The sequence below is a fragment of the Sebastes fasciatus genome, chromosome 16 (assembly GCF_043250625.1).
Source record: "Sebastes fasciatus isolate fSebFas1 chromosome 16, fSebFas1.pri, whole genome shotgun sequence".
NCBI lineage: Eukaryota > Metazoa > Chordata > Actinopteri > Perciformes > Sebastidae > Sebastes > Sebastes fasciatus.
Window position 1 is genome coordinate 26857451 of NC_133810.1, and position 27417 is coordinate 26884867.

Consider the following 27417-nt stretch of genomic DNA (forward strand, 5'->3'; position numbering starts at 1 on the left):
ACATGAACACACATAATTGAGCTGGAGTATGAAAGCTATCAAATGCCTCTTTGATTCTAGAGCTTTTTTTCACAATTTAGAAGCTGCTGTCTGCTTCCTCGCCCAACACTGCCCTGTAGGTGTTACTCGTGCAATAATAGAATCAGTCACACCTCACACTGCAATCATAATTTTTCAAAACCAAATTTAAAAAAACTTGAGCCACCAAACAATAGCTGTGTGTTAAATGTGGAGACAGGCTGAGGTAGGAAGAGAGTGCAGGGTAAAAACTGCTACGGTCATTTTCTCCTCACTACCCGCGTCTCCATCTCTTATCAATAAACCCAGACACCAAGGGCAAGAAATCCAGCTCAGCAGATAGCACAGAGGAGGTGGAGGATGTCTCAGTTGTACACAACAACACTCAGAGCGAGAGGAGGGATAGGAGACAGACAGTGCTGGCACAACAGCACCTCTTTCAGTCTTTTTTTAAAACTCTCATATCACAACTGTAATGTAGTGCACAATGCAGGGAAGTCCTGAACTGATCCGCGGGGTCGGGCCTGGGGCCAATCCAGACGTATATCCAGGCAAATGTTACATAAAGCCTGATCCATTTACAGTACGTTTCCTTTTTTTTTTTTTTTGCCTTTGGTACAGCAGCTGTCAGAAGTGCCCAATTGCTCTCCATTAAAAGACTAAATGCAAAGTAACCTGCAAGCAAGTGACCTGCAAGTTAACTGTCGGGCACACAAAATAAATAAACAGCAGCCAGCGGTTTCAACTGAACTAATAATATGGTGATGTGCAGGCAAGCTGAGCCGCTTAGGGTATAAAAACAAGCTCATTTTGCATATATTTAAGCAACAGGTGCAGGTGAGCTACACCTGTAAACAAGGTTGGTTGCCAACTGCTTTTGAACTTCAATATTTTGTTGATGCTGGAGATAAAGAATCACTGTAGAGCACCATGTTAAATGAACCAATTTACTAATTTTAATGTCGCTTTACTCAAGGCTGAGTGTGCACTGTGCAGCTGAAAGGGGAACTACAGCCATTTTCAAAATTCATTCATGTTATTCTTATGGTCTAAGACAGTCCAAAAACTATTAGTAAACATGAACAACTCTTTCCCAAATCCAAAACTAGAGTGCTAAAACTCAAACTTGTGATGTCATAGGGTATAAAGTGTGGAGCTGCTCCATAGACAATGAATGGGGAGAGATGTTCTAGATGACACTCAGAGCACCCAGGGGAATGATCTGAGTATATGGGAACATTTTCTGTTTCACAACTGAGAACACTACAATAGAATAAAGCTCATTTGGGTATTTAAAAAAAAAAGAAAACAAACATTATATGGGTCTCCCATTCAATGTCTATGGAGCAGCTCCAGACTTTATACCCTATGACATCACAAGTTTGAGACTTACTTTGAGAAAGAGGAGCTCATGTTCACAAATATTGATTGAACTTTCCTAGTCTTAATTATAATTATAATATTTTAAAAACACAAATGTGATAAAATAAAGATTGCATTGGACTCATATCATGTCACAAGATACTTAAATCGAGATCAGAGGAAAATGAGCAGGAAATCCCTGGTACAATATGTGCTATTTAATATCTGCCTCTTTCCATATGAACACATATATTCAAGTATCAAGTGTTGCCAGTGGGATCAGAACCCCTAACCCTGGAAGTGTGGGTTCAACAGCCTACACATTGACCTCCACATAAAAACTGTGAACCCAGTGTCTGTTGGAGCGGTGCTCAGTCTGAGCTGCACCACACCACATCACAACCTAACAACAAGAGACATAACGTGCCTAAAAAGGACAATGGTAAGAAAAAAAAACCAACATTTCCACAGTGCAGGTACATGTGCAGAGCGCTGCCATGAAGGTGGATAAGAACTCGGCAGAACAAGTAGTACCAACGTACCTCTTGTTGATGGGCTTTTCATCCTTCTCGTAGGGTTTGACGAACCACTTGCCGATGCGAACGAAGCTGCGGTTCATGAGGCAGCGCTCCAACAAGTTGTGGATGGCTTTGAACAGCAGCGTGCGACACTCGTAGGAAAGCCCGTTCTCCCATAACCCATCATCCTCAGCTGGAAAAAAAGAAGAGAGACAAGACAAAAAAATGTGAGAAGAGTGGAAGGCTTTGAGAGTTTTGGTGCCATTTTTACAAACCTGTAAGAACTCTCCAGGGCAAACAATGTCAATCTTGACAACACAAAAACTCCATTTACAATTACAGTGATGGGGCATGTCGCTGCTGGCTGTGGTGGAAGGAGCATAAAGCAGCCTTACGCATCAGATGGCAGTGTCACTAATAGGGACATTCATCAATGTTTACAAGATGAAGTATGGGAGCACCAACTGTCATACCAAACATATTGTCACATTACACTGTATTGCCAATATCACCCTTTTTTTCAGCTTTGCCTTGTTTAAGTAAAAAAAGGTCACTCATAAAAAGGTCTCACTGGCAAAAGTGTTTTTTTTTTGTTTTGTTTTTAAAAAGGAACAGTGTGTCACATTTCAGGGATCTATTAAGAGAAATGGAATATAATATCAATAACTTTGTTTTCGTTAGTGTATAATCAGCTGAAACTAAGAATTGTTGTGTTTTTGTTAGCATGAAATGAGCAGTTTATATCAACATAGGGAGCGGGTCCTCTTCATGGAGTCCGCCATGTTGCTCTGCCATGTTTCTACAGTAGCCCAGAACGGACAAACGAAAAGACTGGCTCTAGAGAGAACCTTTCACGTTTTTACGTTACCTGAAGGGCAACTGTAGTTCTCCGACATGCTTGTGAAACTGTGGTAACGTGAGCTGCAGAGTGCTAAACCGTGGTACCGCCAGATGCGTCTGAATTCCGTTGCTCCTAAAGTAGTATAATTACGGTACTCAGCGGCTCACGCTACCGCAGTCTTGGAAAGGGAAGAGTGAATGGAGGGGTACTCAGATGGTTGCAATTTGCAACCAAAACACTAGATGCCGCCAATTCCTACACACTGTACTTTAAACAGCAAACTTTTTTTTTAATTTTGAAGAAGGCACATTCATTTGAGAACATTGCTAAAACTCCAACATACATAACTCTCCATATAGGTCGTTCGAGAGTATTTTTATACACTGTTTGTGTAGACAACATCAACTCTGAGCATTGTCTCACAATGACAATCTCACTGACTAAACACACTCAATGAATTCAGTCATACGGAACTATTATGAAACACCTTGCAATTCCAGTCTGACAAACTTTCGAATGAACACAAATGTAGCCGTGAGCGATTATGTTACCGATCAAACACGCAGGTAACTAACAATAGGATCTTATGCATTCACTTTTAAGGAGATTTTTCAAAGACCTGCCGGTTAACGTTGGACACCTTGATACAGAAAGTGCACGTTTCCTGGAATGCAAAACAGCAAGTCATGTCTAAAGTGACATCTGGGAATCATATCACAAAAAGGTTGTAAGCAGGCCATGAAAATGCAAACAGGAGTTTTCTCACTGAGACAGAGGTTAAGTAGAAACCTGCTGCTGCTTGCTTTCATGTTGTGGAGGTTTCAGGTGCTTTCTGCTCCTCCGCACATTGAGTTTTGATACCAAGGTTCAAGAGTGTAACGGTACACAAAGTCACAGTTCAATAGTACCCCGGTTTTGTTTTCGGTCCAGCGGGGAAAACCAAGATTTCATTTCTTCTCACTTTGCTGTAAAAATTTACATACTTAAACATTTTAAAATGTTCAAAAAGTAATTTGGAATTCAGTGGGCAACCTCCGAGTCTGAAAAGTGAAGCCAATGAGGAAGTGCCTTAAACTTGCATTCTTTCTAACAGCCAGCAGGGGGCGACTCCTCTGGTTGCAAAAAGAAGTCTGATTGTATAGAAGTCTATGAGAAAATGACCCTACTTCTCACTTGATTTATTGCCTCAGTAAACATTGTAAACATGAGTTTATGGTCTCAGTCGCTAGTTTCAACTCTTCTTCAATACAGCATGATGTTCATTTAGTAAATTATGGTACCATTTAGAGTCAAACAGACCATAAAGCAGGGGATGATTTGCGGCCTGGCTGCATGGCTTGATGTAGCTACTTCCAGAAACGAAGACAATGTTATCGGATTTTGGTTGACCATTGGTGACATTCAATATATTCCCAATGCACTACTTATTGCCCATTCATTCTATAATTTATTGGAAAACAATGATGTCTTTAAACAGGAAGTGATTTGGGATGGTCTTCACTGGTCATCCCAGCCTGTATGACAACGTAAAAAAGAAGCCAAACTAGCACGGTTTAGCCAACACTCGAACTAGAACTTGCACTCCTGAGTTTCTGTCCCACACCTGCAAAGAGTTTGAGTGTAATTAGACTGTGTTAGGCTCACAGGATTATAATTATTTGGTTCATATGACGCGCCGAACCAAAACGAGTCACACACTGAACTGAGTGTCCTGTACCAAGCTGTTCAGGGTGAATAAATGTACCGTTACACCCATATCAGAGTTGCTTTCTGAATCACATTCTGCGCTGGCCTGAATGCTGCTCTAATCTCATTAACAGCCACTGCTCACATCATACAGCACTTAAGCTCCTTTCAGTCAAGTCTCCGGCAAACATCTCCCCAAGTGCGCCGTCTCTGCCGGAGCACAGACGAAATAAATACCGGGCGTGTGAGTGAGACCCACCCTTGGTGTCAGCTTGGCATGCACCAGGGAGGCCTAAGCCAGCCCAGAAGCAAGTTAATCGAAACATATTAAATTATTAAGTGAATCCTTGGCTTGCTGTTGTAATGTGAAGGTAGATATGAAGATATTTTAAATTTAGATGACTCAAAAGTTATCAAAATATTGGAAATTGCATTGATTTCCTTCCTTAAACAAGAGAGACGCCATGGGCCCTGTGCCAGCCTGGCAGGTCTGAAAAGCTTGTTTTAGAAGATACAGAGAGCTGTTATGCTTCTCCTGAGTATGAGCAAACAGCCAGTTATGTTGCATGGATGCAATTATAAACATCTGCTGGAAAAATGTAAGGAGTGTCAATTCTAATTTCAAAAGGTATCCAGAACATCCCCCATCAAATGCCACAGCTCTACTAGACACAGGGTGTTCAGCTAGCCTTTAAAACATTACATCCAACCAAGGGAAAAACAACCCCAGGCTAGCTGCCAAGCAAAGAGGGCTACGTGCCCGATGATTTTGAGAGCAACAAACCAATTCATCAGGTGCACACACATCTTGAGGGATAAGATCAAGAACACAGAAAAGCAAGGCAGAGGCAGGAAAAAGGAAGGAAAACGGCAATTTCCCATTAAAAATTAACAGCAACTGCGGAATAAAAATGAATCAACAACAGTATAAAGCAATTTCTCTACTTTGAGTGATTTGGCAGCTGGTCTGGCCGTCCTAAGAGCCATGGCAGGCAAGAGGGCAAAAAGTCAACAAGAAAAGAAAGCAGGACCACTGAGGCACTGGCGGCAGATTATGAGGAAAAAGAAATAATAGAAAGGATTTAGGCCAAACTGCTGGCTGAAGAGACAGGTCAGTGTGACTGAAAGACAGGGGGAAAATGAGGAGAGCAGCATGGCTCAAAACTATGGCAAGAGAGACATCAACCCAGCTTGCATTTTGCAGTTAAACCTTCAGTGCTACTTCAGTTCTCTTCTGCTGTTCTGTAAAAATATCTCCCTACACCTACTTTTACATCAACTGCCATGGCGATCCCATCTGCTTTCCTCTGCCAAGATCAGATCTGCCCAGTGCCTCCTCCTTCTCCTCTCTGTCACTCATTTCTCCTCAGTCTCTCCCTCGAGCGCTGCCGAGCAGCTCTAAAACAGGCGTCTGGTTTACATCAAGTGTTCCTAACGACCTCACGTTCATCACGCAACGCCTGCTGCAACACTCCCCTCTTCAGACAGACACAGAGACAAGAAATGTTTCAGGCCAAGTCCATGCAAGTCCGATGTAAACAATGTGATACTCACTTACTATAAATACCAATGCAACTTCTTAAAGAAAAATGTTTTCCAAACGAGTCCAAAAATCAAGGTCAGGTGTGACTGTCTGGTCTGGGATGGACAGTACTTGGCTTTGCCATTTTAATGGAGGAATCCCCATGACAGATGTCTCTGGAGTGGACTAGGGATGCAACTAACAATTATTTTCATTAAATTAATCTGTGGATTATTTTCTCGATTAATCGATTAGTTGTTTGGTCCATAAAAAATCGTGAAAGATGTCGATTAGTGTTTCCCAAAGCCCAAGATGAGTCCTCAAATGTCTTGTTTTGTCCAAAAATCAAAGATATTCAGTTTACTGTCATAGAGGAGTAAAGAAAGCAGAAAATACTCACATTTTAGAAGCTGTAATCAGAACATTTTCTTAAAAAATTACTCAAACCAATTAATCAATTATCAAAATAGTCGGTGATTAAGTTAATGGTTGACGACTAATCGATTAATCAATTAATTGTTGCAGCTCTACTCTGGAATCGACCTGCCACAACGACCGGATAACAACTCCAGAGTGGGGTTACAAAAAACATGTAACAAAATGTAAATCCTATCCCTATCCAATCACATCCCTGAACATGTTTGTTTGCTTTGTTGCACTTGTCACTTGGTTCTAATGTTATTTTTTGAATGAAACAATTAATTGGTGAAATAGTCTGCTAATCGTGTCAGCTCTAGTGAAAGAGGACATTAACGGTAACATTATCTAAACTGTCTGTAGTAAATGTGCTTTTTGCAGGGCAACCGTCTATTTAAATTCTCCCCTAATGCACTTAACTGTTTTTGTGTGCCCATGCAGTTCTAAAGTGTAGTAGATGGTTATAATGAACACTTAAGGCATGAAAGATTTTTTAATTTTCTTTTTTTTTTTTTTTAAATCTGTGACCCACAATTTCAGCTTGGTGACAGATCTGAGTGCGCATGTGGTGGGAGGGTGGGACATGGTGTGCCGGTGGTCAATGCACAAGGCGAAAGATGAGTGGCCTCATTTAGACAAAGATTTATGAGCTCAGCTGATGGCTGGGACACTTTCATGTCTCTGCCTCCTGTGTAGCAGGCCCGGATGAGCTGACCTTTAGAGGAGCTCTTAAGCGGGTGCACAGTGGCTCTATTAAGAATGCTCACAAGCAAGGAAACACCTTATGACACACAAGCACACAACGCCTTTCCTATAACGTCGAGATACAATGCAGGATCAGTACTGCTTATCCCAAAACAAAATACACCTTAATGGCGCATGGGTGTTTCTGGGGTCCATATAAATGAACACTAAAGTTATGGAATTTATTAAAAGCTAAGGAAAAAATTGGACCCCTCCCCCCCCTCAAGTTGCTCGTCTGTGTATAAGCAATTAGAGCAGCAGTCGGTCATTAAACAGCAAGATTAATGCCTTGTGATCGACTGTGCTCAGGGGGATTCTACCAAGCCTGGCCAGAAGGTTTTCTCCTCTCCTCCACTTCCTCCTCCTCTTCCTCCTTATCTGCAAGGAAAGCGAGAGAGAACCAGTGGTGCTCTGTAAAAGCTCCATTACTAATTAATGAATATTTCCTGAGCAGAGAGGGAAAAGAGAGATGGATAGAGAGAGAAGAGAGGGAGACTGCACCCATGGGCCGGAGCTGCATGCATGCATGGCCGGGTCCCTGCGCTGTGCCAGTCAATGGAGATCTATCAGAGGGAGCGCGAGAGGGAGATGGAGCAGGAGGAAAAGAGGGAAGCGGAGGGTGGTTCACAGGCAGGAGATTAGCCCTGGAAAATTGATCCCCAAGCACAAAAGCCATCGGCCCCCTCTACTTTTTTCTCCTAAGAGCTGGTCTGGGTTTATCTATTCATCACTCTCTGCGTTGCACACTGAAGTTTAGAACCATCTTTGAAGGGGGAAAAAGAGAAAGCACCACAAATCCTGAGCCAAGGTTAACCACGAGTATCACTGACTAATTATCTTTGATACACATCCACGGCCTCTGTGTGACCGCAGCCACCCCAAAAACTTAGTATTTCCAGTGTTGTTTGGAAGTGATCAAATAGTACTACGGTTGTCAATTGATTAAAATATTTAATCGCGATTAATCGAATGATTGTCCATAATTAATCAGGATTAATCGCAAATTAATTGCACATTTTTTATCTGCCCAAAATGTACCTTAAAGGGAGATTTGTCAAGTATTTAATACTCTTATCAACATGGGAGTGGGCAAATAGGTTTCCTTTATGCAAATGTATGTACATTACCGTGGGTACTCGTGGGTACCCATAGAACCCATTTTCATTCATATATCTTGAGGTCAGAGGTCAAGGGACACCTTTGAAAATGACCATGCCAATTTTTCCTCAACAAAATTTAATGTAAGTTTGGAGCGTTATTTAGCCTCCTTCACGACAAGCTAGTATGACATGGTTGGTACCAATGGATTCCTTAGGTTTTCTTGCGTCGATACATTAAAGAAATTAGTGCCGTTAACATGAATTTGTGTTAGAGCCTTATTATCGTGATAACTTTGACAGCCCTAAATAGTACAGAAAGTAAGAATATGCCATTTGCTCAGACTAATTAAAGAGAAAATACAGCTTTCATGGTATTAACAGGAGGTTTAAATGTCATTCCAGAAAGTAATATTTCCTGTCGCAATAATGCATTCTAAGTCTTAATTAGTTTTAGCAATAGCCAGGGCTTCATGACCCCAACACTTCACTGTCCACTTTAAAGCCTTTGGACTTTCTTTGTCCGTGTTTACAGGGAAAGTGTGGAGATTTCAAAATTCTGTTTGACTCTCCCCGGCTGTCCAAGTCAATAACATTTGGAAATTCTAAAGAGCGAGTGGCATTTCTCCTTCCTGAATCCTTGCCTGGGGCATCCGCTGGGCTGTGGTGTGTATACTATGGGCCTTACATCACTGTGGAACTGAATCTGTATCACATTCATATTTGTGTGCCATCGCTCCTGTCGCTATCCAAGACAGCAAATACGCTATTACAATCTTTAAAATAGGATTGCAAGTGCAGAGTCAGACAGCCACATAACGGATGGCTTGACATTTTGCTGGAAGAATATGGCCCTGTAATAGACAAATATGATCCTACGTTTTCATACTGTCAAGATTTGTCAGGTCATAAAGATTAACACTGAAAACTACAGGCAACTTTATCAATGCAGACAAGTGGGGGGAAAAGCAGATACTACTGTAGTACTAATGGGCTTCAGGAAACAAGCAGCAGGAAACAAAAGAAAGAGTGGTTGGCTGCACAGCAGCAGCACCAATCAAATAACATTATTTACTTAATCTATTTCAACTGGTGTTTTAAAAATCACAGCTGTTTAACGAAGATTACAAAAAAAACTGAATTTGAAGCCGACCACGTCCACTCAACCAATAAACCAGCCTGCTGAGTCATTTTAAAAAGGGAACACGTCAACGACTGTGCAGTACCTTAAACCGAACAAGATCTGTTTGCATTTCTAAATGCATTTTGGTGTTCGGTGTCACACAAACTTGGCAGCAGTTTCATCTGCGAGAGTTTTATTTTAGATTCTGAAACAGTTTCATGTATTGGATATGAGGCAGGAATAGTCTTGTGATCATATGGAGAGCAGGAAACAGATCTTTTTCTTTTCAATAAAGGCTCACTGATGATCAATGAAAGATTGCGCCACAAAAGGTGTAAAGCTTAGAGCTCTCCGTAAGCGGCGGCTGCCGGCCAGACATTCTAATAAAATGGTTTTGATTAACAAGTTGCGATTCGCTGCGCGTGTGTACATTTTGCGACCACTAGCCTCCGCTTCAAAACAATGCCAGCATGATGATAGAGAAACCTGCCTGTCTGTTTGTATCAGTCCCGCCCCCACATGCTCTATATGACTGTGTGTGCGCGCTCAGCTGAGACGCTGTGTCCTGCCGAGTAGAGAGCGGAGAGTCCTCTTCAGTGTTTGACAAATATTAGCAAAATAACTGATGACAAAACACATTAAGAATCGCAGTGACTGCACAGACAGAGGAAATCCTCATTAGACGGGCTACTTCGAAAAACACAGGTGGCAGCAACTTGACGATTGTGCATTAAAGTTCACTGAAAGCGCTGCATTTTCCATACACGCCACACAGACATTTATGGGCTTAATGAATGAACTATTTTTAATTACATTGTGCTTTTTACAGCAGAGCAATAGCAATGTTGTCAAAGTAACCGGTCATGAGGGAAATGTAGGCTGTGCCTCAGCCTCACAATGTTAATTTTACAGTTTAAAATGCCCTAGAACACTTGACTTAATGTCAGCTCCCCCAAATCATGTTTTACAAATAAAATATGATGTAACGGAACTTTCTGCAGTAATATGATCAGTGGAGATGAAAGTGAAGACGAATAGGATTCGAAGTTGAGTTGATTCACTAGATCCACATGATTTGAGTCAAGTGATTCACATTTTGCTAATTTAGGTATTTTTGGAATAGGTTTATTTTATAAATAATTTAATTTAAAACCATTAAAGACTAGATAAGACATAGGACCTTGTTTATTTTTGTGGAATAAGAGTGCATTTATGTTTCTAGTAAAACAATACATTAATCATCATTGCATGTCTTGATAACCCTTAGAGTGAAGGTGTCAATAAATAAATAAATAAAAAATAATAAAAAAAGGTCTAATGATTTTTAATTACAAATCAGTCAGGAATAGGCTGGTTTTAAATATTAATAGCTATTTACAGTAGGGGTTTAAGAAAATATTGAAAATATCAAGAATACTGATACTGTAAAGATTCTCAAAAACAGTATTAATTTTTAATCAATAGTTTACATGCAAAGATGAACTCAGTCAATACTTAATTTAATTTGAAAAGAGATGCGCCCTCTCAGTGTATATGCCCTCTCAAAGTAGTGCTATTATATTGGATGTCACAGGGACTGTAATAAATGCAAATCCCACTGTTCTGATTGCATAAGAAAGTAAACTTTTTTTAACTCAGATTTTCTGCATATGGTGTCGTGTTCTTTATACTAAGACAGTTTTCCTTAAAAAAAAAACGCAATATCGCCTTGCTTACAGTAACGCAGTTTATCGCAATGTATTGAATCGTAACCCCTGTATCATGATACGTATCGTATCGCCAGATTCTTGCCAATACACAGCCTTAATTTACAGACTGTGTAAAGAAGCCTAATTCTCCTTCACAATAATTCACTACATGTTTACTATCTGGTACACAAACTCAATGAAATATGCAATAATTAAGATCAGCGCATATAATAGAAAAAGGCTTCTGCATGCCCCAGGAACCCCCTACCTGGCTACTTTTTCCCACTTGCTGGTTACTCCATATCCTTGTGGAAAGCCCTGAAAGCTGCCAGTATACTCCATACTCCAGAGCTTGACATGTTGGATGGTCAAATACGTTTAACCCCCCTCTGTTTCCGTTCGTTATGCAAATATTTCTGTCACATTTAATGTGAACAACTGAGTGCAACATTATGAATGTCTGACAGGAGAGACTGTCTGAAAATGTGCGCCGTTATCCCCGTATTTAAACAATGATCCCGTCTCCCCCCTCTCTACGATGGCCGGCTTTTCACTCCGCCTTCAACTGTGGTCATTTGGAACAGCTATAAACACTTCTGATTTCCAACGTGGTCGTACAAACTACTTTCCTAGCATGACCCTAAGGGTACCAACATACCAATACCTTGGTTTTGCACATGCCGTTTGCACATGCCGTTTCCACTAGTAAAAAGTGCAGACCATCAGCATCTTTTTGTGATTTAGGTTTTACACAAAAATCAAGAGCAGATCAGATCTTTCACCAAAGTGCCTCAACATACAGTCATAAGTCCAAGGCACTGAAATAAAGAGCAGACATAATTTCAACAGATGTTTCGGTATTTGAATGCTGTGGAAATTTGTTGTCGACAAACATCTGTATTCTGCAGGTACGGCTTCAAACTGAGTATCTCGCAGATATGAGGGCAGCCCAATGATTTTGAAGTTATGAGCTCTTCACTGAAGACAGGAAAACAGGGAAACCTTCAGCCAACGGGGCCCTTGCAGACTACTGAAATATGCCCTTTGGAACTGGATATTCTGCCCTGAGGTGCAAAAGCAGGGTTGTTTTTATTTCACCATTGATTCAAATAGGCACAGAGGAGACTGCTAAAACTAAAACAAAAAAAATCCTCTGAACTTGGCAGAATTACTGCATACCAAGCAAAAACAAAAAAAACAATTGTCATAAGATCATTGTGGAAAACAAGCTCACAGAGTTCTGTTATATCAAGCTTTTCTTCCCTCCATCATCGGATGGATCTCAAACAATGTGTTCATCAACTGGTGGAGGAGATGGACAATTTAAATGCAGTCTTCTTCTTCCCTCCCCCCACCATTTCCCTGTCTCTCTTTCTCTAGAGATCTGACCCAACGCCCAGTAATGAATAGATGTGTGAGCTCCAGGGACCAAGGAGGAGATGGCTCGCTGATATCCTGTGCTGGTCAGACTCAGCAGATAACCGTCTCTCCCTTCCAACCCATCCCATTAGCAACTAATAACCCCAGCCTTGCTGCTCAGATTGAGGGTTATGCATGGATGGATGTTTTACATACTTACAAATACCAAAATTAAATGTACTCATCAAAACAGACATCTACTAAATCCTCCTACATCTGTGTTCTTTCTTTGATACCAACCTCACACCAAACAACTTCTCAAGCGATTTCACTGTCGCAGACATATTTTTATTGTTGCTATAAAACAGTTTTCCCGTGATCTCAATCGTTTAGTGTAAGGTGGTCATAAAACTCAGTCCAAGCTGTGTTAAGTCAGTGTTTTTCTCGTCTTGCTGTTCCGATAAAATCAAACAAGTTTAATGTTATCGTAAGTTCAATGACACAAACATTGTCAACAACCAATAGGTTCGCTCTCTCGCTTTCTCTCATATATACACGTGTCGATTTTTATAAGATTGAAGCTAGCAAACTTCAGCTGAAACATACAGATAGCTCGTAGGTTAATAGCAAACACTCCAGTAGCTAGCTATAGTATACTCAGCGGGGATTTCGAGGGTGGCAGCAAATTCTGTCCACAGTTTTTCTTTTTGTAAATTTCAACCAGGAGCAGGATGTGACATCATCCCAAAAGGAATCTAGTCTTGTAAATAGTGACCCTGAAAGATCCCCAGTCTTTGCAAAACCTTACAGTCTGTGACTTAAGACACATTGTCTTTAGATGCGAGAGGGTGTCAGACTTCAGTCTTTTAAAAGTCTCCTAGTGTATGGTAGGCATGAGTTGTTTCCCTTCAACTTAATCAGACAGGTAAAGAATGACTGCAACGAGAAGCCCACCACTCTAGAGTCACACGCGGCGGAGGGAGCAGTGAACTGGGAAACACCCAAGAGGGAAACGTGGTGCCAGACTGCCAGCAGTGGAAGCCCCAGTGGGACAGGGGAAGGACGCTATGGAGGGTGGGAAAAGGGAGCGGGACAGACTAGTAAGAAATGTACCACGGAGCAATTACCCTCACAGACAGACATCCATTCCTAATTTCTATGCAAAAAAAAAAGATCAGTGGGCCTCTGAGGGGAGGAAAAGGCAGCCATTTATCTTTCGCTTTGGACGCCCCTGGTCAGGAGATTCCACCAGCTTTTGAGGGGAGATGACGGTGAAGAGAGCGTGTCATTTGCATAAGAATACATGCCTATACTCAACCAGTGGGAGTGGGGGAGGCAAGCCATTTAATTCAGCAATGGCGCTCACTTGTTGGGAATAATTTCTGTGCATGGCCAGGGGAAGATTAGAATTGTTTTTCTCGTCTTGTTAGTACGAGCAAGGCGGGTTGTCCAACAGTGTAGAGAAGGGGCTTGGTGGTTACCCTTACCCTTCCTTCAATGGTGATTAAGTGTCAGACATTAAAAGATCCCTCAAGTTTTCCGCCCTTCACTACTCTCATCTCTCCGGCTCACTTCTTCTCCCCTCATCTCCCTGGAGAGAAGGGATTACTGGCACACTGGTATACAGAAATGGCACTTGCTCAAAATTAAAAGACTTTCACAGGCCGCTAATCTAATGAGGGTGGAAGGGGTGGGGGGGAGCGAGTAAGCGTCATTTCAGCTCGCCGAAATGAAAGGAAAAGAGCGGATTTTCATGTTTACCGCCAACATCGCACTAAGACTAAAAAGAGGCTGAAAACCCTAAAAGAAAAGAACGCGTTTTATTCCCAAGACGGGCTAGGACAAGAGGCAAAAAAAGCCCAGAAAAAACAGTGCGTAACAGTTCATAGGCGACAACAGTTGTGACATTCCATGCTCTGCCCTGCCAACGCTAGCTGGTGTTCGTCAATTCAAACCTCCTCAGGGAGCATAGCAGGCAGGCAGGCAGGAGAGTCCACAAACACAACAGACTGTCAATCATCATCCTACTTCTTGGGCTACATACACACAAACACTCTCAGGGATCTTCAATCCTGGTGCTCGGGACCAAGAAAACCTTCAAATATTCTATCAGCATTCACGTGACATCCCCTTAATCCCGATTAGATGGTCAGAGTGAAAACCAGCAGGAATCTGGGATCTTAGGAGAAGGACTGACTGCACTCCGCTGCATTAAGGGCCAAATTATGCAAGAAAAGAACTGGTTCGTAAGACGTGTTCTCCGACCAGGTCAGAAGGCAAAAGTGTTCATAGCTCAGAACAGCCGCTCTCGAAGGCAGGGTGAACAGCTGATTGTCAGCGAGATGTAATATTTAAATACGAGGATAACGGCGCATATTTTCAGACAGTCTCTCCTGGAAGGCATTCATAGTGTTGCACTCAGTTGTTCACATGAAAAGTGACAGAAATAGGTGTGTAAAGAATGAAAAGGAAAGCTACAGAGAGGTTCAAACCGTGGCTCCTTTCTTACCTCCACACAGTTGGCCAATCACGGCGTGAAGTGGGTGTGAATGTCGGATTGACGGTTTGGGAAAGTTACAGAAATTGCCAGACACAGGATTCAATAAGATATTCTACCATTAAGAGTATACTTGCGCCTTAAAGGCTCCAGAAGAGGACAGTAGCATCCCTTCCCCAGCGGTACAAACAGGTGCACATACACAGGTAGAGTCATCCAGACAGAGGTCCTGACATTCCTCCATCCTGGTCTCAGCTGTGTTATCAGGTCTCAGGACCCACCATCCCGAACAGACTGATCAGCAGCTGCAGATCGGAGGTTTGAGGAGAAAAAGCAGCCCCTCTGGCTGACTTTAGATCCATCTAGAGAGGCTGCTCTGCTTCATTTCACCGGCGCAGCCCCACAGCAGCTACAGGAGGGGGAAAGGCTCAAGAAGCAGGAGGAAGACGTCTTCCACTACAGAGACGGGAGCAGCAGCTTCCACAACAGGAAACACGGATTACACCGCCCATCTGGGAACCATTCACACTGAAACACTGTTGTGTCAGGGTGCAAAACACTTGAGGAACACGGGGAGCGGGGAATGTGAAAAATCTCGTCAGGGGCTCGGGATGCACGTCTGTGAATGTCCACGTCAACATCATTCTCAGGGGGAATAGATGTGCTCTAGATGTGGAGTTTTAATAAAAATTCAAAGACCTGTCAAGAGTCCTGCCAAAACATGATTCATCGTTTTGTTTTAAAATACCTGGAAGGAAAATGCGGCGCAGATTTTTTCTGGTCAATATTCAATTATATAATTTCTATCTCCTGAAACACAAACAATATCATGTTTAATCTCCCCAAAGCCAGTGTAAGAACATGGCAGTGACTCCAACAATTTCCAAATATAGATTCTCCATACCACCCCCCTCCTACTTGAAATGTAGCACACTCTATTAGAGGGCCTGAGCCAGATGCTTCAGGTAATTACCAGGACCCGTTAGGCCTGAACGAGCTGCCCATCGTAGCCTTCAGCTCCCATTTTGAGTCCACTTCAGGCACAATGTCCCATAATGAAGGAGGGTCACAGACGGGCTGTGCTTGGCTCAGACTCCAAAGTTCAATCTACATGGCAGAGAGCATGAATAAAGATGGCCTTTTCAATCTTCCGCCGCTAAATGTTGCCGTTACTGAAGAGGGAAAAGAAGAGAGTGGGGGGTGGATGCATTTGCCTCGTTTCTGCATGGCTGCTCCTGCATGCTGCGTTTCTCACTCGAGTTAGAAATCGGACGGAGCTCAGCTTCCCATACCTTCTTCTTCCTCCTTTGTGGAATGGCACTATGTGATTTAAGATTACTTCCGTCAAAAAAAAATGCAAGGTGCCGCTTCATCTGCTGAAGGGCAGCGTCCACTCCGATGTGCTAACCCTCTCTCAAACACGTATGAAGTAATGAGACAGCGTGATGCCCAGTGTCTCCAGGGAGAGGGAGTTGCCCTACAGGTGTTGGCACTACCAGCCTGGCTGGCTAGCTTATCAGTCAGGGGAGAGGGGGCGGCATTAGGGAGGTATCAGATTACACAGAATTTAACACTTCCCTGAGGCTCTCACTTACAGGGAACCTCCCCTGTGCCTACCTGACAATCAAGCAGTGAAATCTGTATAATTTTTCATTGTACAACCAATAACGTATCTTGACAGGGTGATCGATGTTCAAGTGCTTCTTTTACAAATGCTGCAAGCTCTCTACACTTCCCGTTATCTTTTACAGTCATCACTCTTTTTGCTTTATAACCTTGAATGAATCTAACAAAAAGGTGCATCGGTAGGGGAGGTGGATTTCATATTCATAGATTATTTTTCTTGCCAGAGCAGAGAGACAGACATAGAATAGCTGTCATCTCTCTCCTCACCTTTAATCATATAATTTGCCAAAGCAACTAGAAAAACTAACTTCGGTGACTACCTACCTAACTATCATGCATAGGGATGGGTACCGAAACACGGTATTAAAAGGGCACCGGAGCTAAATTATATAATTGATAAGCTCCGACTTTATCAGTACTTTTTAACGTTTTGGTGTAATTTATTATCACACTGTTTAGCTTAGTTTGACACGTATCTTAAAATTCTTGTAAACTAACTTATTTGCTGGCTGAGACAAAGCAGCCCCTCCTCCCTCTACCAGCGTTACCAGCAGGCAGTGAGGACAGAGGACAGGAGGAAGGACTGATACTGACTGATGTCTGTGTTCTTCATTCTTTCTTAACTTCACTCAAGAATATTATTTATTTTATTGACATTCTAGATTAGTTTCCAGTAAGATATTATTGAGTTTATATAGTGATTTGCTGTTTTAAACTCTTGCTGCTCTAGAAACATTTAGTTATATTTAAAATATTAGTAAATTCCAATCCTGTTTTGAATTTATCCTTTTTTTAAATCATATATTAAAAAGCAATTATTTAGTTATGAAAAAGAACCGATAAGAGCATCGTTACGAAACACGAACCGATAAGGAGTATCGAAAAGAGTAGTAGTATCAATAAAATCCTAATGATACCCATCAATAATCATGCAGCAGCAGGGCAAATAAGCTGCTCCAAGAACCACCTGAGTCAAGAAGCACTCTCCCTGTTCCCTTGAATTCAATCACTGAATCCTTACAAGCACCCTGACCTCTGACCTCCACGTAGTGAGGAAGCAGCATAAAGAGGATGTACTTGCACAGCTTAATGAAACAAACGTTGTTTTTTTCCAAAAGACATGCCCTTTTTATGTGTATTCCCCCACCTGTGAGCTCGTGGTGGATGAGTTCGGCGAAGTTGGGGTCGTCCCCCCACCAGAAGAGCCAGAGCTCCCTCCGCCCCGGCCGCTGACTGCGCCGCCATACACTTAGCACGTCGGCCTTCAGGCAGCGGCTGAAGCTGCAAAGGATGGGGTCCTCCTCCGTCACCGGGAAGAGGATGGGTGCAGAGGTGGGACCCTGCCACACAAACCTCTTCCATTTGATCCCTGTTAAGTCAGCCTGCAAGACAAGGGAGGGGAGGGGGGGAGAGAGAAAGTAAGAGATTGTCAGTGTGCAGAGTCGCTGCTTCAGGATCCACTCAGCACCTCGGAGTAAACATGTGCTGAGCACAGTGTAAAGAGTGGGTATTAATCCTCTTTTATGGGGCAGTTCACCCACCAACTACTTCTGACAACAAGACACCTGGACTGCCAAAACTAGGGAAAAAAGGGGGAAGATTGAAAGATGGAAAGATGGAAAGATACATGACAAGAAAGCAGAACACCATTGTGTTGATAAAAATAGAGGAATTACACTTAAAAATTGGGACGTTTGTTTGTTTCTGCAAAGAACTGGAGCCTCAGGTGCTTTCAATATCACCATGAACAACATGTTCGAAACACAAATAGGAAAGAACTACTGCTGGTAAATGTGGTCTCACCACCTTAATCCTCATTATTGGTGAGTGCTGGGGGGGTGCTTTGCCTTTCTATAAACGCTGTCTGGCTTTTATGGAGAGAACAAAACACACAGGAAAAAGCCTCATAGGCAGTAAATCACTGGCGGGGTTATTAAGTGTTAAAGCAGGAACATTACGCTCCACTGCTAGCTAGCAGTGCTGCTAATCATCCGAGCGCCGACAGACTACCCATGTCTACCTAAACACATACACAGACTAACTACCCCAAAAAGCACACGCGGATGCCTCAGGCGTATATCCCCATTTCCGCTGGCAATCTTGGTCCTCCATCTATCCTTGTAGACATTTCAAGTAATCTGCGCGAACATGGACTGTTCATTTTTATGCCGTTTAGTCCTATTCCGTTCAGGCTGAGTTGGCAAGCTGTCCCTCTGTATATTCACCCAATTAATCCATTACAATTCAGGGGATATCTTAACTCCAGTGCAGAGGCGCTGAGCCTGAACAAGTGATTACCCGTGGTGGTGGCAAAGCGGTGGTCTTTCGCCTGGCTAGGGATAAGCTGGGAGATTTGTGGTGTTAGTTGTGATGGTGGTGGTGGGGGGTTGGGGGTGGGTTGGGGACTGTCAAAACAGAGCATTGTGTGGCGTCAGCTGGAGCGGAGCCGGATCACAACAACAAGTTAGGAAGCAATAAGACGCAGCGAGCACACACACAGGTGGACGAATCATTAAAACACCTGGAGTTACAAATAGTTTTGACTATATTTATGTCTCATGTACATGCCAAAGTAATACACCACAGCAGCATACAGGCAAGCTTGTTACTCCACAATTATGAAGTATACACTGTATGCAACTATTCATCATCAATAAACAGAAAGCATGTGTTTAATTTGTTCTCCACCACTAACTCAAAGGAGAAAGTGGCTGACAAGCATACAAAAGCCCAACGTGTTATCATAACTTAAAAGGGAGAATTTGCCACCTTTTATGTGGATGTCCAATCAATATAGATGATTGAAGCAATAAATTCCTCAGTGCGTGCTATATTGACCGAGAAAGCTGAGTTTACAGCAGGGCTGTCCTCGACCAAAGAACTTCAAAGTCAATTCAATTAGAATCAATTAGTTGATTTACTTCACAGATCTGTGAAATGGAGTTTTTCCACAAAGAATCACACAAAAGCACCACTTTAAATCCTGTGTTTACCAGAGATGTGCTCATATGTTTCTTGGAAATAAGTCATTCAGCATGAAAAAGCGCAAAGAAATTACTATTCGACTAGAGAAATCGTACTCAAATTAACTAAGACTAAAATGTTGACTTATCGACGAAGAGGGGGTAAGCCCTAGTTCGCAGCTGTAAAATCGTGTTCTTCCTGCATCCAGTGCTGTAATTTCACGTGACAGTGACGTAGTTGGAGGCGAGGAAGAACTACAGATTGCTATATCAGCTTAGATTTCTAGTTTCCTCCTCTGGGATATTCAGCCGTATTTTATTCCAGTCAGAGTATACCGCCGAAGAAATGCAGCGGAGAGAGGCCGAGGCTGTGCCTGCATGAGCCGTGCAAGAGGATATGGCCGGCGGGGACCCTCTGGGTACCAGAAGCTGGAAGCAGGAGAAGTCAGCTTTTTCGCTCAATATATCACGCACTGAGGAATTTATTGCTTCAATTGACTACATTTGCCAGCAACACTGATTGGACATCCACGTGAAAAGGTGGTGGTTTTTCCCTTTAACACAGCAGTTGTCGGAAAGCGTGATCAAAACATCATGATCTCTGATGTACAATCTGGCTCCAGAGGAATTCAAAAAGCTGCTACACATGCTGGAGACGAGCTCCGAGGTGCAAACAGCAAAGCTAGGTCTGTGTGTAACGACAGAACTGCAGCAGTTAGGCTGCTCCTTCCTGCTGGAGTGTGAGAAGAGGCACTACATTACACCTGCATCTTGCTAGGAAACATCTGTGCACACAATGCAAAGGAGAGGGGTGGAGGGGTGGGGACGACGGTTGACTGTGAAACCAGATCATAAGCAGTACAGATGAACACTCCTGTCATCTTACTACTGACCACGGGTAGTCTCCAATTGTATGGCGTGTTTCACCGTGTAAAAGGTTTTGTTCATAAGTGCCCTACAGATTATATTATGGGTCTCTCCTCCTCAGAGATATTAGTATCACCGTCTTGTATTTGCATCACAATTAAGTGAAAACCCCTTTCACATATAGACATAGAGGGTTAAAAGGCCTCTCAACCTAAACATTTCCTACTGTAGGTATCCTCTTCCATGTATCTGTTACATTTACAAGAACAAATTAATTAATTGCAAATTAATCACATTTTTTAGCTGTTCAAAATGTACCTTAAAGGGAGATTTGTCAAGTATTATCAACATGGGAGTGGACAAATATTATTGCTTTATGCAAATGTATGTATATATTACTTATTAACAACACAAAACAATGACAGATATTGTCCAGAAACCCTCACAGGTACTGCATTTAGCATAAATAATACGCTCAAATCATAACATGGCAAACTCAAGCCCAACAGGCAACAACAGCTGTCAGTGTGTCAGTGTGCCAACTTGATTATGACTTGCCCAAAACTGCATGTGATTATCATAAAGTGGGCATGTCTGTAAAGGGGAGACTCGTGGCTACCCATAGAACCCATTTTCATTCACATATCTTGAGGTCAGAGGTCAAGGGACCCCTTTGGAAATGGCTATGGCAGTTTTTCCTCGACAAAATTGAATGTAAGTTTGGAGCGTTATTTAGCCTCCTTCCAAGCAAGCATGTAGAAACTACATTTGATGATTACAGACTTTCTCAGCTGGTTTAATTGGTGTAAAAAGCATACAAATCCAAGCAAACAAGCAGCACATGTGGTCAAGAGAAGGTTACAGTCAGCCTGGTATCAGGTGACTTTTAAAATGGCACGCAGAGAAAACACTGACATGCTTCTTGTTATTGACTAAAGTTACTGTGCTACAACAACTGTACACACGAGGCAAATCAAACCAACTGACCACATCCTGTGGGCACAGAAACTTTGACCTGGATCTGCGATTTAGCTACCGTAGTAGCAGCCGCAGCTAAAATACTGATTAATGCTGCTGCTGCTGCTGCTGCTGCGCTGTTAATGTGTGAATGAAATACAACAGCTTACAAGAGCAGAAGGCTAGACTATCCATCTTACATTACAGTTCTATTCATCACCTTTTCTGCAACTCTTTCTGTCACCATCAGGATGTTTGCATCTATGCTGCAGCTTCTCTGCCAAGCAGGCAATTGAATACATTATGAATGAAACCAAATGTTGAGTGTTACTGTCAACAAGCAAATACCCTCAGTAATAAATGATTTATTGTGTTTATTATTTTAAGTCTATGTAGGAAATCTCCACCCTCAATATCTTAACAGTATCATTAGCAGACGCTGCATTATTAAACTGTCAGCCACTTCAGTTCTTTAGAATCATTACTCTGCAATAAATGATCACTGCAGGTGCATCTCACACAACACAGTTATTTCAAAGATACATTTAAATCACTAATGTTAACAGTATTCTTTTTAGGGATGCACCGATACAAATGCTGGATCGGTACTGAAAAAGTCATTACAACATTATCATAGTTTAAGATAAATTGTTATTAAAATATGAAAATAATATTATGAAATGATTCAATATTGAAAACCACTAAGTGCCATCAGTGACATTAACTCTCATGTAAAACACTCAGTTTGATCAATATTTGGCTATCGCTAGTACAAAGTCTTTCCTCCTGTAGTTTGATTACACTGAAGAAAAGAAGGTGCTGCAAACGTCTGTTACAGCGCATGGACAATTTATGTAATACATGATGTTGACCAGCTGCAGTGTGGAGTTGAAGAGTGTTCACTGACATTCAGAGCGGTCTGTCGTCTTCTGCACCGCTTGGATGCTGGTGAGCAAAAACGCCAACAAGTTTTACCTTGAGCCATCCTCACACTTCACGTGAGATGGTGAGCTTAATACTGTGTGGATGAGGTTGGAAACTGAAACTCTATCAAGTTTTAAAGTGACAACACAGTGGGGGTTTTGGTCAGTTGGTAGTCTTACACATTATACAATATGACCACACGTTTGAGTAACGTGAGAAAGAGAGGATCCCAAGCAGCTCTAGAGCCGGATGAGTTCACTTTAAAGACACACGTCTTAACCTGCTAAGCTTAATTGGGTGAATTAGACAAAAAAGGTTTGAAGTCACTTTCAATGAAACGGGTCTCTTCCCGCGAGACTTCAAGCAGAATCGGTTTTGTTTACACAGGAAGTAAGCCAAGTATTTTGCACTGCTGATTCATAGTGGATGTAACTAATGATGAAGACTGGAAATGTGTCTGTGTAATCTATGATTCTATAAACAAGTGAATAAAACAAAATGTCCCTGTTAAAACACTTCACGTTTATCTTTGTACATGCCACATTATCAACTGGAGATGATTTGTTAAGGTTTGTGGGGCACTGCTGGGTGGCAACATTCTGGGTTTGAAACAGAACAACAAAGACTGATTGCAAGCATTGTAAGAAACATCTGCCTTGCAATTAACTCCAGCAACACAATGCATCTTCTACAACTCTGTAACAATAAAAAACTACATTACAGCAGCAGTGGATAGAATTGAGCTAATATGATACAGTAGTGTATGAGACAGGTAGTCTGAAAAAGTTATGTGCCTCTGTGTCCTCCGGTGCTCTTACTGGCATCTGCAAGATTTCACCGACCGGAGGAAAATGACCAATCAGAGGTCAAACTAGGCAGCGCTGATTAAATATGAATCAATGTTCTGTTACTGTAATGCCTATTTCTCGCATCAAATGTTTTCAGAAACATCTTGTAGTTTGTTCGTTTGATCGGAGTTGGTGAGTGATTGACAGCTGCCTCCGTTGAATGAACAGCCAACAGGAACGCTCTCTCTCTGAAATGACCTGTGATTGGCCAAAGTCTCCCGTCACTTGCTAGATTTTTCTAAAGCCTGAAAACAGAGCCAAGAGGAGGTGCAGGAATCTAGTTATCTCTCAGAACACTTGAATTACAATATGCTGAAAGGTTATTATGGACTTTTTGCCCAATGATGCCAAAAATATTCTCCCCTACTGCAGGTTTAACTGATTTTTAGTTGAATGCTGTAAAACATTTAAATATGATTTCACTTCTTAAACAAGCAATCTGTCTAGTTGCACAGCACAGTAGACTGTATTATCAAACTGCCGTTAAACTGTATTTTCAATAGCACTAAAAAAAAGTCATAAAAGGTTACGGTGTAGAATTATTAAGTCAAACTGCTTGTAGTTTGCCCCCCCCTGTTCTGTTACCACATTTTCACAAAATACATGAGTGTGTATTAAACCAAACTGTGGACAACAGACAAAATGTTAACGTCTATTCCTTACATATTCCTGAGCTTGAAGAGGCACAGCTGAATAGCCCCTCTGTCAAAGACTGGACACGTCAGTACTCCACTCCTCTTCAACAATATCCAAGAGGCACATTGCTCTATCAAGGATAAATGTGCCTCCTGCAGTTGTTCTGCCTGTCCTTTCAAAATAAATTAGTGGCAGTCGGCCTGTGTGCTGCCACAGATATCTGTGTATTTCCTTCCAACGTTCATGCTTTCCAGGCTGTGTGCCTCAAACACTTGATGTACTACTATGAATCTACAAGTTTTTCCACCTGCCTCTGTGTCTTAGCCTAAATGCTCAAGTATGTGAGCAACTGCTTATGGGTCATGAGTTTCTCTTTCATGTGCCAAAGCCAAAAAACCACACGGCTGCATTAGGAGGGAATCTAAGGCCAAAGGCACCGGATACGGGAGGGAAGTTTTTCTGAGGTGACGACCCCTGATTCTGCCAGCTGCTCACCTTCCCTCTGGCCACTTTAGGGTTCTGGATCTCAGTAGGGAACACTGTGTTCAAACAGCTGCCTTCCTGCCTTTCAATGTATGAGACAAGCAACAGGTGAAGCTACTCAAATCATGCCACAGATGCTCCTCTTCTACCGAGCCTCTTTTCCTGTCTGTCACCGCTCTCCCTCAGTTAACCCTGTCATCGTGTGAACATGAAACTAACAAGCGTGTGTTTGCTTTTTTGGTTGATTCAAATTCAACTTAATACACAGCTCTTGTTAATTTATTGTATGCCAAATTCAATGCAACCAAACAGAAGCTTTTTGCCAAGTGCTTATTTAAATCTTACGACGCTGAAACGCATGAAACTACAAATGTCATAAAAAACTCGCTAAATATGCCCATAATTATTACAGAAATAGACCGACTGAATTTACACACCACGTTCATTCCAATAAGGCCACTTTAAATACAAAAAAAAGTATGCAACAAGTAGTACCCCACTCCGGAGAAGACTATCCACTGAAAAACGAAGAGGGAAAAAAGTCCCACAATGTATTCGCATTCTTTCACCATAAAACCACAAAGTGGAGTCTGTTCAGTGAGTGAGTCATAACAGCAGTGGTGTTATGCTTAGTCTCAGTGTGCAGGAAAATGTCAGCCAGACAGGCACAGCACCACAACTACCAGCCTCTGCCTCGGCTGTCCACTGTAGCCAACAACACTGCCTTCAAGTGCTGTCGTAAACATTGTAATTACGAGTTCAGCACACACAATCGACCCAACTAAGTAGTATTGAGAGAGTGGGGATTTTTCTGCAATGAAATGTTACCTTTAGGGGGGAGGACAGCTTTGAAGCTGTGTCAATTTGTGGCAGAAGCAGTGTAGTATTCCACTATGTTGTTATTGTACTACATCCTAAGTCAACATCACTACTCTCACTCCTCACTTAATAACATTATTTGCATACGCATATTAACTAATCAATCTAGGATCGATGCGCTTTGTGGTCTTTAAACCACAAAGTGGTTTCTGTGTCATTTAATCTATAACAAAACTGAACTTTTTCTGAGGGTTACATTTTATCAAAACACATCTCCAGCTTCCATCTGTGGAAGTTCAGAGGAGCTCACGGAGGCAGGCATTACACTCTTCAACTAACCTACAAGTCAAAGTGTAGTTAAGCCTGCTGACAAGCCTATTAACTGCAACAACAAACACTTTCCAACCATGTTCTTGATTATCCAGCCAGAGGAGGAGCTGAGCACACACAAGCAACACCTTTCCACATGCTGTGGATGAAGGCTGTGGACTACACATGGGATGCTCACTGCACTATTTATCTCACAAGGGTGAACTCCAAAGTGGATAGGGAGCACAACCACAACTATTTAGGGTAATGTCAACTGGCCACAACGTGATATCACACATGATATGATGGAAACGATAGAGAAAGAATACATTATGTGCATCCTCCCCAATTTAAAAGTGAAAGTGTAGCTTAGATATGTAGTTACCTAGATGTTTGTAATGCCCAGGAATGCATGCCAGAGATTATATAATCAGCCTGGGGCCTGTGCCCTAGTTGGTGTGAATACTAGAAAATGAAGTCCAAGGAGATTAAAGCCACTGACAAACAAACATGATGACATATTACATAAATAATAAACGTTTGCAAACAAATACTGTTACCACAAACAATGTTGTTGCATGCTTGTTTGTTGCCAAAAAGCGCTTGTAGGTAAATCCTAATAAGGGGCGTGCTTTAATCGACAAGGTGTGCAAGTTTGGTTATTGACATTCGTCCCTGCAGGAGTTGTCAGTGTTCATGCAAAAAACACAGTTATTTTCAGTTTCATCAGTCTCTGCAGACACAACTTAAACGCTGCAAAACTGAAGTGCATGAGGTGTTTGCTTTCCTCGATAAAAACATAGTGGAAATGTAATGATAGCGAGTTAATAATAAACAAGGTAGTTGAGGCGAAAGTGCTCGCAACAAACTCCCTCACAGTCTTTGGTGCTTTTGGCAGTAAAATGCACACAGCATTTATTCGCGTGCTTACATTGGAGATATGTTGACAAAATAATGTAGTAAAATGAAGCTTTTAACAAGCGTTAACCTTGAATGTTTGCTTTGCGAGTAGAAAAATGGAAATGAAGCAGATATTATAATAGACAGGCTGTTAGAAGTAGTGACAAAGTGTTATTCAGAAGGAGACATTGTGGAGCTGGGATACCTTCTTGTTGCCCTGAGATGCTGAGAGCTTCGACAGGGCCGTAAAGCCTCTAGCTAAGCTCCTATCAACTGATGCCTGTGTGGCTAACGTTAGCTTAGCCCCCCCTGTTCAAGCTAGTTAAAAATGGCTGCTTTTCCTTTAGTTTTAAATCTCTTACCAGACAGAATAGATTGGAATGGCAATCCTCCAAGCTGGCCCCGTTTGGTACATAACAAGAACTCATCCTTCTTCTTCTTTCACTGCGAGATCGAGCGCTCCATCATTCCACTTCCCGGGAAAATAAAAGAAACAATGTTGCGAATGTTGTGTGTGTGTTCCAAAGGCTTAATGAACGAGAGATTTTGTAACATTTGGCTGGAGGAGAGTTAATTCAACAACCTTCCAGAATGCAGTTCCAGCCAGGAGGAGCTAATAAAAGCGGATAAAAGAAGACTGTCTCCTTTATGTGGACATCTCAGAAAGCACACTGTTAAAAAACTAATTTAAAGGAAGCGACAAAATGTTCATAAAACAAAAAGAAAAGGAGAGCAACTCTCCCCCTCCCCCTTTAGCTCCTAAAAACGGTCTCTTGCTTTTAAAAAAAATAATCCTCCTTTTACTCCTCCATCGCAAAAATTAGCCTAAAAACGAAACACATCCTGTGAAAAACCGCTCCAAATATGGCATCGGCCTATATTTTAACGATTATTTCGGTCATTATTTCAAGCCTCGGTTCCTGTTGGGTTTCCATTTGAATTCATGGATTCCTTTCTTTAATGGCGGCCACAGGGACAACTCTGCCTTCCACAGCCTATTGGCTCGTTCGTGGTCAAAGCGTTGACAAGGTAACCGAAGACACACAGACACACGTCACAAAGTGGGCAACGTTTCCGGCAAAGTAAAAGCATGTTATTATTTTTTGTGTGATATTATGACTAATGCTATGAATATTGCTTAAAGGTCCTATACTGTAAAAAAGTGAGATTTTCATGTCTTTTATATTATAAAGTAGGTATAGGTGATATATAA

General features: G+C 41.9%; 1 protein-coding gene across 3 annotated transcripts in view; it reads right to left on the reverse strand.

Annotated features, from left to right (window-relative positions):
- The window catches only part of med13a (mediator complex subunit 13a), a 94207-nt gene extending 67016 nt beyond the window's left edge, over window positions 1-27191 (reverse strand). For 2 of the 3 annotated variants that reach the window (XM_074612244.1, XM_074612241.1), the window contains exons 1-3: window positions 26567-27191; window positions 17646-17880; window positions 1923-2091 (exon numbers count right to left, since the gene is read on the reverse strand). In XM_074612244.1, coding sequence (XP_074468345.1) covers window positions 1923-2091; window positions 17646-17880; window positions 26567-26632 — 470 coding nt within the window. In that variant the 5' untranslated portion in view covers window positions 26633-27191. The remainder of the gene's footprint in view (window positions 1-1922; window positions 2092-17645; window positions 17881-26566) is intronic. The other variant, XM_074612242.1, reaches the window with a different exon arrangement.
- Window positions 27192-27417: the final 226 nt, after the last annotated feature.